This window comes from Anabrus simplex, chromosome 3 (genome assembly GCF_040414725.1).
Source record: "Anabrus simplex isolate iqAnaSimp1 chromosome 3, ASM4041472v1, whole genome shotgun sequence".
Classification (NCBI taxonomy): domain Eukaryota; kingdom Metazoa; phylum Arthropoda; class Insecta; order Orthoptera; family Tettigoniidae; genus Anabrus; species Anabrus simplex.
In genome coordinates this window covers 509965098-509978211 of record NC_090267.1, presented here as the reverse complement: position 1 = coordinate 509978211, position 13114 = coordinate 509965098, and the positions used below count along the sequence as shown (strand labels likewise).

At 39.7% G+C, this 13114-nt stretch overlaps 1 protein-coding gene across 3 annotated transcripts in view; it reads left to right on the top strand.

The window, feature by feature from the left end:
- Window positions 1-975: 975 nt before the first annotated feature.
- Window positions 976-13114, top strand: part of LOC136866601 (GTP-binding protein 10 homolog) — a 126219-nt gene continuing 114080 nt past the window's right edge. For all 3 annotated transcript variants that reach the window (XR_010859567.2, XM_067143714.2, XM_067143713.2), the window contains exon 1: window positions 976-1249. Coding sequence is in view for 2 of the 3 variants with exons in the window: in XM_067143714.2 (XP_066999815.2) it covers window positions 1205-1249 (45 nt within the window). In the remaining variant the exon portion in view is untranslated. The remainder of the gene's footprint in view (window positions 1250-13114) is intronic.

Here is a 13114-nt window from a genome sequence, read left to right as displayed (position 1 = left end):
GGAGGCTCCATCAGCTTCTGTAATAAAGTGTAAAGGCGCAGATGCGAGAGTAATCTGAGGATATCCAATTACTTCCTTTATTAGGTTCTTGCCTAGATAAAGCCGACAGATGCTTTTCTCTTAATTCCCTTCTAGGTGGTATTTCATGGAGTCGTATCTTTTCTGGCTGCGAACCACCTTGCCGAGATTGGCAAAATAGTACACAGCAGTTGAATATTTCGGGGAAAGAATCCAAAGTTCCATTTCTACAAAAATAAACCTTGCACAAACGGAAAGAAACAACCTTAAAATCACTTTTTAAATATCTATAAGCATAGCATGATTAATTCATTTCACAGTTCTATACAAAATATATCTTGTACGAACGGAAGTGACCACATACGTTTACTCATTGTACGAAATAATTCAAGTTTTCACACACATTCATGCACCAATAACACAGTGCTACACCACACTGACAGCGAATATTGTGCGTCTACTACTGCACTCTTACGGCGACTTGGAGAAATATTGGTAGTCGCGCCTTCCTGTGTTAAACTAGTGGCATAGAGCAGGCAGTATAAGAGGATCGAGACGGCAGTGCCCTATGGGAACGTAATTAGTAAAATGATGTGTTCATCTTTTCACACAAACAATGTTATTAAATGCATTATCCGAACATGCTACAATTCTACTTACCTGGTATTAGCCAAATAGATTTACAATCCCACAGAAAAAGAAAATGTGCTTTAAATATTCTCGCAAATGTATGACTAGTGATTTTAACAGTAATACAGTGGTAATACCTAATTCAAACGTTGCCAACGTGCCAGATTAACGGTAAATATAAGACGTTTATCGGCAAGTAGGGTCCCTAAACTGTATGGTTACCGACACTGAAAAAGACCCAACAGCAAGAAAAGTAACTATAAATCAATACCTTAATATTAACCAAATATCAAGAAAGAAAAGAATACCTTAATATTACAGGGGCGAAAGGGTAAGGTTGCGTGGTTGCACCTTTAGGGTACGTCCTTCCACGGAGACTACAAGAAGGAGAGGAAGAATAAGAAAAAAAAAAAGAAAGAAGTTTACATGTTAAATGTTATGTCTAAGTTTTATTCCATGTGCGAGGGAGTTGTTGTTTCATGTGAACAAAAAATTAACCATGTGCTCTACATTTCTATTTAGTAGAGTCAGCATGCCTTAAGATTATTTTAAGAAGATGGTCTTCCTGACAAGGATTGTGTTGTGTATAGCTGAGAGAAAGGTTAGTTTTCAACATAGTCGAATAGGTTAGGAATGGTTTAAAAGGTTAGAGCAGTGGTATACCTGCGTTACTAGTTGTTCTAATTCTTATTGGACAAAAATGGTGCTATTTACAAAATAAGTGGAACTCCCGATCGTTGGGTACCACTGCTATCTACCCCGACCCACGATGATATGGTCAGCATACTGGCCTTCGGTTCAGAGGGTCCCGGGTTCGATTCCCGACCGGGTCGGGGATTTTAAACTTAATTGGTTAATTTCATTGGCTCGGGGGCTGGGTAGGGCCCTCACCTTTACAGACCTCACCCAACCTAACCCAGGATCCCAATAACCTACTCATACTACTAAGCCTCCTCACTATCTAGAATAGGCCAGCCACAGTTCAACCCATCGCATACTAAAACAAGTCCTAACCAGCCACCATTGCCCCTCCCGCCAAGACGCCTGTTAAGCTTCCTCCTCACTAATAACATCTTAGCCTTCTACTCAACCACAGCACTGGAACTAAATCATAGCTGTTGTAGAGAATTAAGTAACGTCGGGCGTGGTCACCCACTGGATGGGTGGGCCACGTCCACATACTCGCTTCACTCTCACAGCAATACTACTAGATGCAAGAACGCATTTGCGCCAGGCTACACACTGACCAGTAAACGACTAAACCATACTCCGAACCCAAATTTTTTCACCAACATTAACGCAGGAGTATACACAATTATGACATTGCTCTTAAAACCAACACTGGTTGACAGGCCACAACATTCGTGGCTTAGCGACTAACTTCACTAATATTACATGCGATAAATATTATTGTTAACTTCACTAAGCCGGCGAAAGTATTGGGGCTTGCTTGAGACATGCAGGTCGCCTAATAGGCCATCTACTAGAAAAAGACCTTCACCAGGTCTCTCCGGAGGTTGAGAGAATGGTGATAATTAATACATAACCTAATAAAACCTAGAACCCTTGCGGCTCTGTTCGCTCGGCAAATATGCTGTAGAGAGACCAGTAATGATAAATGAATACACACGTTTAAAACGAAGTGTAACCCCTTTCCCCTGGCTTCACTCGGCATATATTCAGAAATGAGGCCAATGATTTGACATTTTACTTGAAGTTTCCATCATATTATTGATGAATGCATTAAATTAATCACAACTATGACTGGCATCCACCATCTGAGAGTTTTATCTGAAATATAGAGGAACAAATGAGGAGGGGGCATGCATACCCTTAGGTCAAATCTTGTCCTTTGAATTGGACGATATCATGTTTGTGAGGCCTAGGATGTCTGGTTGCACTTTATGAGCTAGTTCACAATTTTAGGAAAGTGAAAGTCGTGAAGAAATGATGTGGAACGATACGTAAAGCAGATAGGAGGAGAAATCCTTGATCCGTTTGCTTGTCAAGAATCCGCCGCCCTGCGCTAGAAGTATTCTTACTTCTGGTATGTAGAAAAATTAAAATTGACATGCGTGGTCCACTGCTACCATATTCTTTGAAAATATTGAAACTGCGAAGTTTGAAAATGAAGTGTGATAGTGTGTGCTGGATGCTGTCGCAGCATCCGCGACATAACTGTCTGGTGGCCTTGTCACTAATCTTTGGTCTTGTCACCAACCAGTACTGTCACAGGGGATACTTCAGCCCTTTGGGCTGCTTCGCCCCTTGTCATTTCTCCCCAGCCCAAGAGTCTTGTTGCTAGCCAGACCTAACCAGTGGAGACCAGTTGTCATGTTACTAGCCAGATCTAACCAGTGCGGACCAGTGGTCTTGTCACTAGCCAGACCTGACCAACGCAGATCAGTGGTCTGTCACTAGCGAGATCTAACCATTCAGACCAATGGTCTTGTCGCTAGCCAGATGTCTTTCATTAGCTTTCTTCCAAGAGCTCTCACCTTGGAAGCATGGTGACTATTGGGCCCATAGATGATTCTGACATTGCTTATGCCAGTTCTCTCTTTCATCTTAGTGATTATAGTTATTACAATATTGACATCCTCCACCTGAGCGTCCAGTTGCACGTAACCCTGTTAGGGTTGCCAACAAGTTGCGATACTCCCTACGTGCACTATAGGTTGCCTGGGTGGCGGAGTGGGGACAACAGCACCTCCCACACTGCTTGCTACCTTCCTAGCCATAGTAACACTATTGCATCATTGACATTGGGAAGGGTATCCTCGGATTGTATCCCCAAATTCTCATACCTGTGTGATTTCATGAAGGAAAATTTACTTGACTTCCTCAGGCTTTTTGAATCCAGAGTTGCGCTGCTTCTGGATAAACAGTTGCTCAGAAGTATATAAATAATCAATCACTCTCATTGTATTGTATTGAAAAGGTGGAAACTTTCTTGTCTATAACATACGATAACTATCAATACGGAAAATGAAACTGATAAATCAAGAATCACTCTCTTGTCCCTCTTGCTTAACATTTGTTTTCAGCGATTTCCATAACCATTTGATTTCAGTGTAATAGACTGATGGTCAAAAGTATGGAAGACTAATGATACTCTAGAGTAAGTTAAGTTGCCCTGTATCTCAACTAGGTCATCAGGTTTTGACGAACACTGCTAAATTTGTCTGTCTTAACAGAATACGGAAAAAGTGTAGAATATGCGCAGCCTCAGTGTATAGATGGGGTATGATATCCTTACCTAGCTGTGATTGTGGTGCTGAACGCCAGGTCATCCACATAGTGTTCAGATATGTCCAGCACTAAATAGTTACTTTACTTCCATAGTAAAATATAATAAAACTGTGACATTTTGGAAAGTAGGCAGATGAAAGAATACTGCCATTGACTCAGTCCTTCAATATGGCATCATGGCATAATCATTATAGATAGTTATGTATGTTCTGTCCGGCTCCATGGATAAATGGTTAGCGTGCTGGCCTTTGGTCACAGGGGTCCTGGGTTCGATTCCCGGCAGGGTCGGGAATTTTAACCTTAATTGGTTAATTTCGCTGGCAAGGGGGCTGGGTGTATGTGTTGTCTTCATCATCATTTCATCCTCATCACGACACGCAGGTCGCCTACGGGAGTCAAATCAAAGGACCTGCATTTGGCGAGCCGAACTTGTCCTCGGACACTCCTGGCACTAAAAGCCATACACCATTTCATTTCATTTCATGTATGTTCTGGGAGAAAGGGAAACAACTTTTTCTTACTATTCCTAGACAGTGGAAAGACTTATAATAGCGTACCAAGGGAGTGTACCTGGGAATGCCTAAGGAGCTGGGAGGGGGGGTTTGTGATAGTCTTATTGCAGAAGTGAAGGTGCTGTATGATAAAACCAGTTGTGTGCAAGTGGGATGCAGTCTGTCCAAATGATTTGAAATGAAGAGAGGAGTATGGAGAGGCAGTGCTTTGTCACCCCTCCTCCTTATCACTGTGATGGATGCTATAATAAAGGCACTAAAAAAGAAGGAGAAGAAGGACTTACAAGTTTTCATCTTTACATACGACATGGTGATCTGGATAACAAAGCTTTGAAGAGAACTTAATGGTCCACCTATTCAATACAATACAATTTGTTGTTCAGATTAAGTTGCAACATATTATTTATTCAGTACTAGTTTTGACGCTGATGTGTGTCATCTTCAGCCGATCATGGAAACGGGCAATCATACAAAAATTACATATGCATACACAATATAAAATACAAGTTACAAAAAGTCAGCAGCCCAGAAGATGGTTTTCCATGGTTTCCCATTTTCACACCAGGCAAATACTGGGGCTGTACCTTAACTAAGGCCACGGCTGATTCTTTCCAACTCCTAGCCCTATTCTATCCCATCATTGCCATAAAACCTGTCTGTGTTGGTGCGACGTAAATAAACCACTAGCAAAAAAAAAAAAATCAATCAATCAATACTGATCTGCATTTAGGGCAGTCGCCCAGGTGGCAGATTCCCTATCTGTTGCTTTCCTAGCCTTTTCCCAAATGATTTCAAAGAAATTGGAAATTTATTGAACATCTCCCTTGGTAAGTTATTCCAATCCCTAACTCCTCTTCCTATAAATGAATATTTGCCCCAGTTTGTCCTCTTGAATTCCAACTTTATCTTCATATTGTGATCTTTCCTACTTTTATAAACGCCATTCAAACTTATTCGTCTACTAATGTCATTCAACGCCAACTCTCCGCTGACAGCTCGGAACATACCACTTTAAGCCATCAACTTTCACTTATAATTATATGATACCTCAATTTTTAAGTATATCATCTAAGAATCTACTATTTTAATATCATTTAAATGTATTGTATATTTTCAATGAAATGATTTTATATGCCTTCCACTATGTATTTAAAATCTAATAGTGACTAAGGCTTCAAGCCATCATCTGTACTACTGTGTACCATCTAATGACATCCTATTCATCAAGTGAACTACACATGATTTTATCATTATATAAGATTTTTAGTTATTTCATGAACATAATAACTGTAAAATGTTTGGAAATATTGTCTGACAAAAATAATAAGGTTTTGATTAGTGACTGAAGATGCCTCACAACAAGAGGCGAAACATGTCTCACATTTGAAAAATGTTTTAACTTAAATGCCAACATCTTGTATTGTATTGAATAGGTAGAAATAAATATTAAATATTTTCCTATATACTTCAAGTTCTTGAGAGTCGAATGTAACACAATGTGAACTGAACATCTTCCAAGTTGAGAACTTGGGAGTCCTGGGTTGACTTTTAGTCACAACTTGATCTTGGATAAAAGTAAATTGTTCTCTAAGAACTCCTTGTGCTTTGTTCTGAATATAAGTACTGATTCTGTGAAAGACAAAAACAATCTTAAAAATAAAGCTATGAACAGTTGTGTGTGTCTATTTCCACTGGCTTAATGTTGTAACATGTCTGTGAGGTCCTTAAGATGTTAAACGAACAACATTTTCCAGTTCACTACAGTACCTGTACCGCTGTTGAATGATCTAATGTGCGGAAGGAACTGAGCGTTGTGGCAAGCTTGAGTCAAGGACATATCGTGAGCCGAGGAAGATGGGGAGAGGGATGAGGGGCTGAGGCATGGGGTTGAGGGGCAATTGAGTAAGGGGAATCTGGATGACATTGTGAGGGAAGCGCATAATGAGATAAAGACTGAGGTATTATTGGGAACTTAAATGTTTTAAAAAAAAACGATAAGGAATTCGAACAGTATTTTTAGTTTTTCGAAAATATCGTTCAAATTTAAATTTGAATTAAAATATTGGTCCAGATGTATGTAACAGTATTCAGCAGTGTCAAGCAATGGACCTTTACTTAAAAACTCCAGTATCTCAATATCCCAATCTATACCAGAAAAAGTGTGTTTTAGACCATGGATATGTTGGCCCACAGCGGAAAATCTGTTGTACCTTATAGCGTTGACGTGCTCCATGTATCTAATCTTGAAGCTGTGTCCAGTTTGTCTTACGTATGAACAATTACAGTCATTACAACACTGCCTGTAGACTCCTGATTTAGAAAAAAGGATTGCATCTATTTATTGAAGTGGAGTTATGTAAAATCTCTGTACTTCTGTTATTCAATTTTAACTTCTGTTATTAGTTTGGAAGGAGATATTGACATTCTGTTTCTTAAAAATTTTAGTGATGTTATGTATGTTTTTGTTAAAAGTGAACGTTGAAAATATTCTAGAACTGGGTTTATCTCTAAGTATGGTGGCTTTTGGGCGGTATCTGAACTTATTAATTATACGTTCAATGACCTCTTCTTTGAGCCGTTAAATTTAGCAGTCGAGCGGATGGTGTTAAACTCTTTGTTTAAATTAGCTTTGGACATGGGAAACTTGAAAGCGCGATCCACTGAACTGTTGTATTCGGCGCTTTTTTGTGTGAGGGTGTAAGGAATCTTGTCTTATTGTAGTTTCAGTTTGGGTAGGTTTTCTATAATACTGTAAGTAAAGGAAGAAGGAAGTCTGTTTATCGTGAAAACTAAAAAGTTAATTGCTCTATTGTTTTCAGATCCTGATGTAAATTTAATGTGTGGATCTATAATATTAAGGTTGTTAAGTGTAGAAGTTGCGCCAGTGCTGTGTTCATCAAGAATTATGAACGTATCATATACGTACCTAGCTGCCTCTGTGGATCCGTGGTAGAGTGTCGGCCTCCGGATCCCAAGATAGCGGGTTCGAACCCGGCAGAGGTAGTCGGATTTTTGAAGGGCGGAAAAAAGTCCATTCGACACTCCATGTCGTACGATGTCGGCATGTAAAAGATCTCTGGTGATACATTTGGTATTTACCCGACAAAATTAATTCAATCTCAGCCATAGACGCCCAAGAGAGATCCGGTTTATTCTAGGTCCGCTAGATGGCAGACAGAGTAAACCGGAACGTCGAAATTGACGAGCAGACAGCCAGATGGCGTCAAATCGAAATGTCTGCAAAACGGCAGCTGAGGCCATACGATTATTATTATTATTATTATTATTATTATTATTATTATATACGTACCTGGCCCAAAATTGTATGTTAGCAAATTTATCATCGTTATCTATTGCGGTGTGATCTGGGGTGAAACCGAAAATGATGTGAAGGAAAGGCTGCAGAAATAGAGTCAGGTGTTTAAGAGACATGATTCAGATATCAGCAAGGCTAAGACGGTGGTGATGAGGATACAGAAGGGAGATGATGAACCACAAATCAGATTAAATGATAGCAAATTAGACTGTGTTCCAAAGTTGTAAGTACTTGGGTAGTATAGTATAAAAAGACAGCTTTGCATAATATGAGGTGGACAGTTGAATTAACAAGGCAACTCAATTTTATCACCATGTAACACAACTGCTGTGCGATAAACAAGTACCATTGAAAGCCATAATGACATGATGTAAATCCTATTTTAATCCATCCTTACATATAGCCTGGAAACTACCATGTTGAGACAAGACAACTCAAAACTCCAAGCTGCAGAAATGAAGTTCCTATGCATCATGGTACAGAAGACCAAGAAGGACAAGATTAGGAACAAAAAATGTCAAAGAGGAGGTGCAAATAGGAGACTCCCTATTACAAAGGATCCAGAAGGCAAGACTTAAGTGGTTTGGCCATGTAAAAAGGAACCAAGGTTATTTTACGAGGAGATTCCCACCTTCCAATACTTGTCAGTTTATTATTTACATAACATAATCCAGCTTAATCTCTGAGTATAATAACAAATAGAACATGTTTCATTCCAATTATGGAACATCTTCAGCTAAAAGATTTAACAAAAATTGACAAGACAAAGCACTTGTGATGATTATGATAATGATGATAACATAAAATGTTCGTTCATGTTGGGTTAAAAATTTCCAACAAGTCAATGTCCAAGGTAACAAATAAAATCAATGTAAGAGGTCTTCCTTTAAGGCTGAAGAAGTATATGCTTGTTGAATCTTGAAGGTAAAATTAAGAATATAAAAGATTTTCTTAAAATATGATTTACAGGGGAAGTTGAATTTAAAGTTTGACTGTTGAAATAGATCTGATGACATGGCATCAGGGAGGACGCAAATCATAACACAACCAACTATGAGACTTATTTCAACAGTCAAACTTTAAATTCAACTACGGTTGTTTTCAATAGTTACCCCGAAAATCATATTTTAAGAAAATATTTTATATTCTTAATTTTACTTTCAAAATTCAACAAGCATATACTTCTCCAGCCTTAAAAGAAGACCCCTTATGTCAATTTTATTCGTTACCTTGGACATTGACTTTGAAATTTTTAACCATACATACATACATACATACATACATACATTATCATTATAGACTGTTATGCCTTTCAGCGTTCAGTCTGCAATCCTCTGAGAATTTACTAAACGTCGCCACAATCCTCGGTTTGCAACTAGTGTTGTGGCCTCATTTAGTTCTATACCTCTTATCTTTAAATCGTCAGAAACCAACCATCGTCATCTTGGTCTCCCTCTACTTCTCTTACCCTCCATAGCGGAGTCCATTATTCTCCTAGGTAACCTATCCTCCTCCATTCGCTTCACGTGACCCCACCACCGAAGCCGGTTTATGCATACAGCTTCATCCATCAAGTTCATTCCTAAATTAGCCTTTATCTCCTCATTCTGAGTACCCTCCTGCCATTGTTCACACCTGTTTGTACCAGCAATCATTCTTGCTACTTTCATGTCTGTTACTTGTAACTTATGAATAAGATATCCTGAGTCCACCCTGCTTTCGCTCCCATAAAGCAAAGTTGGTCTGAAAATAGACCGATGTAAAGATAGTTTCGTCTGGGAGCTGACTTCCTTCTTACAGAATACTGCTGATCGCAACTGCGAGCTCACTGCATTAGCTTTACTACACCTTTATTCAATCTCACTTACTTTATTACCATCCTGGGAGAACACACAACCTAAATACTTGAAATTATCGTCCTGATCTAGCTTTGTATCACCAATCTGACATTCAGTTCTGTTCAATTTCTTACCTACTGATATCATTTTAGTCTTCGAGAGGCTAATTTTCATACCATACTCATTGCACCTATTTTCAAGTTCCAAGATATTAGACTGGAGGCTTTCAGCACAGTCTGCCATTAAGACCAAGTCGTCAGCATAGGCCAAACTGCTTATTACATTTCCACCTAACTGAATCCCTCCCTGCCATTTTATACCTTTCAGCAGATAATCCATGTACACTACGAACAGCAAAGGTGAAAGAATACAGCCTTGTCTAACCCCTGTAAGTACCCTGAACCAAGAACTCATTCTACCATCAATTCTTACTGAAGCCCAATTGTCAACATAAATGCCTTTGATTGTTTTTAATAATCTACCTTTAATTCCATAGTCCCCCAGTATAGTGAACATCTTTTCCCTCGGTACCCCGTCATATTCTTTCTTTAGATCTACGAAACATAAACACAACTGCCTATTCCTCTCGTAGCATTTTTCAATTACCTGGCACATACTGAAAATCTGATCCTGACAGCCTCTCTGTGGTCTGAAACCACACTGGTTTTCATCCAACTTCCTCTCAACTACTGATCGCACCCTCCCTTCCAAGATGCCAGTGAATACTTTGCCTGGTATACTAATCAATGAGATACCTCGATAGTTGTTGCAATCCTTCCTGTTCCCTTGCTTATAGATAGCTGCAATTACTGCTTTTGTCCATTCTGAAGGTACCAACACTCCACGCTAATTTTACTACTCTATGAAGCCATTTCATCCCTGCCTTCCCACTATACTTCACCATTTCAGGTCTAATTTCATCTATTCCTGCTGCCGTATGACAATGGAGTTTTTTTTACCACCCTTTCCACTTCCTCAAGCATAATTTCACCATCATCATTTTCCTCCTCCCCATGAGCTTGGCTGTTTGCAACACCACCAGGATGATTTCCTTTTACATTGAGAAGATGTTCAAAATATTCCCTCCACCTCTCCAGTGATTCCCTGGGATCTATTATGAGTTCACCTGAATTACTCAAAACACTGTTCATTTCTTTTTTTCCTCCCTTCCTAAGATTCTTTATTACTGTCCAGAAAGGTTTCCCTGCTGCTTGACCTATTTCCAGGTTATTACCAAAATCTTCCCATGACTTCTTTTTGGATTCAACAACTATTTGTTTTGCTCTGTTTCTTTCATCTACGTACAAATCCCTGTCTGCCTCAGCCCTTGTTTGGAGCCATTTCTGATAAGCCTTCTTTTTACGTTTACAAGCTGCTCTCACTTCATAATTCCACCAAGATGTTTGCCTTTTCCCATCTTTACACCAGTTGTTCCTAGGCATTCCCATGCTGTTTCTATTACAGCATCCCTGTATGCCTTCCATTCACTTTCTATATCCTGAACCTGCGTTCTGTCTACTGTTCGAAACTTCTCACTAATCATATCCATGTACTTCTGTCTAATTTCCTTGTCCTGGAGATTTTCTACCCTTATTCGTTTGCAGACAGATTTCACTTTCTCTACCCTAGGCCTAGAGATACTTAGTTCACTACAGATCAGACAGTGGTCTGTATCATCGAAAAATCCGTGAAAAACTCGTACATTCCTAACAGATTTCCTGAATTCAAAGTCTGTTAAGATATAGTCTATTATGGATCTGGTACCCCTAGCTTCCCATGCGTAGTGGTGAATAGCCTTATGCTTGAAGAATGTATTCGTAACAGTGAAACCCATAGGCCTACTAGCACAGAAGTCCAGCAAATGCTTCCCATTCCCATTACCTTCCATATCTTCCCCACATTTACCAATCACCCTTTCATATCCTTCAGTTCTATTCCCAACTCTCGCATTGAAATCGCCCATTAGCACTATTCTATCCTTGCCGCTGACCCTGACCACGATGTCACTCAATGCTTCATAAAACTTGTCAACTTCATCCTCATCTGCACCCTCACAGGGTGAATACACGGACACAATTCTTGTCCTAATTCCTCCAACTGACAAATCTACCCACATCATTCGCTCATTTACGTGCCTAACAGAAACTATGTTGCGTGCAATGGTATTCCTAATAAAGAGCCCTACCCCAGACTCTGCCCTTCCCTTTCTAACACCCGTCAAGTACACTTTATACTCTCCTATCTCTTCCTCATTATCTCCCCTTACCCGAATATCACTTACTCCTAGCACATCCAGATGCATCCTCTTTGCTGACTCAGCCAGTTCTACTTTCTTTCTTCCAAAAGCCCTATTAATATTGATAGCTCCCCATCGAATTCCATTTCGTTCGCCAAGTTGTTTCCAAGAAGTCCCTCACCTGTCAAATGGGAGTGGGATTTCATTACTCCCATAGGTCCGAGGCTTGCTTAAAATGTTCTGAGGTCGGTAAATTCATGAAGCAGGATGCTACCCTACTTGCACATAGTCCAAGTGAGGATCTCTCCTCTAACGGGTTATGGACCACCGGTGAATTGTATAGTTCTAGCCGCCTGAGCACAAGGAGGGCCATGACTCAGAATATGTCCGAGATTCCCACTCCTGTTCCATAGCAACTGGTATCCCAACTCTCAGGTCCATTTACTAGGCCACTCAGCCATTGCCCATGGTTCACGAACTAGGACGTGACTATAGTAACCCACAAACATTAACCAAACATGAACAGACATTTTATCTTATCATCATTATCATAATCATCACAAGTGTTTTATTTGTCATGTCAATTGTTAAATCTTTTAGCTGAAGATGCTCCATAATTGGAATGAAACATGTTTTATTATTATACTCAGAGATTAAGCTGGATTATGTTATGTAAATAATAAACTAGCTATAAGAAACTGACAAGTATTGGAAGGTGGGAATCTCCTTGTAACATAACCTTAGTTGTGTTGAGCCAATACGGGACAAAATATGAGATTTATAAGCATGTAAAAAGGATGAGTGCAAACAGACCTTAGTTGTATTGAGCCAATATGGGACAAAATATGATATTTATAAGCATGTAAAAAGGAAGAGTGCAAACAGCACTACAAAAAAGGAATATGAAAGAGAAGTAAAAGTAAAAAAAAAAAAAAAGACGACTGTGGACAGACCTAGAGGAAAATGGACTGATCTAGTAAAGAAAGATGTCAAGGAGAGAGAAGTTTGGGAGAAGATTATGAGAGAACAGTGGTTCATGCATAGACAAAGATGGAATGGGCTTGTACACCACACCCGGGCAACTGAAGATGGCTGGCCTTCTGACCCCAACTTGGCATGTTCGATCCTGGCTCAATCCAGTGATGCCCTGAAGATGGTTTTCCGTGGTTTCCCATTTTCACACCAGGCAAATGCTGGGGCTGTACCTTAATTAAGGCCACGGCCGCTTCCTTCCAACTCCAGGCCTTTCCTATCCCATCGTCGCCATAAGACCTATCTGTGTCGGTGCGACGTAAAGCCCCTAGCAATCCAG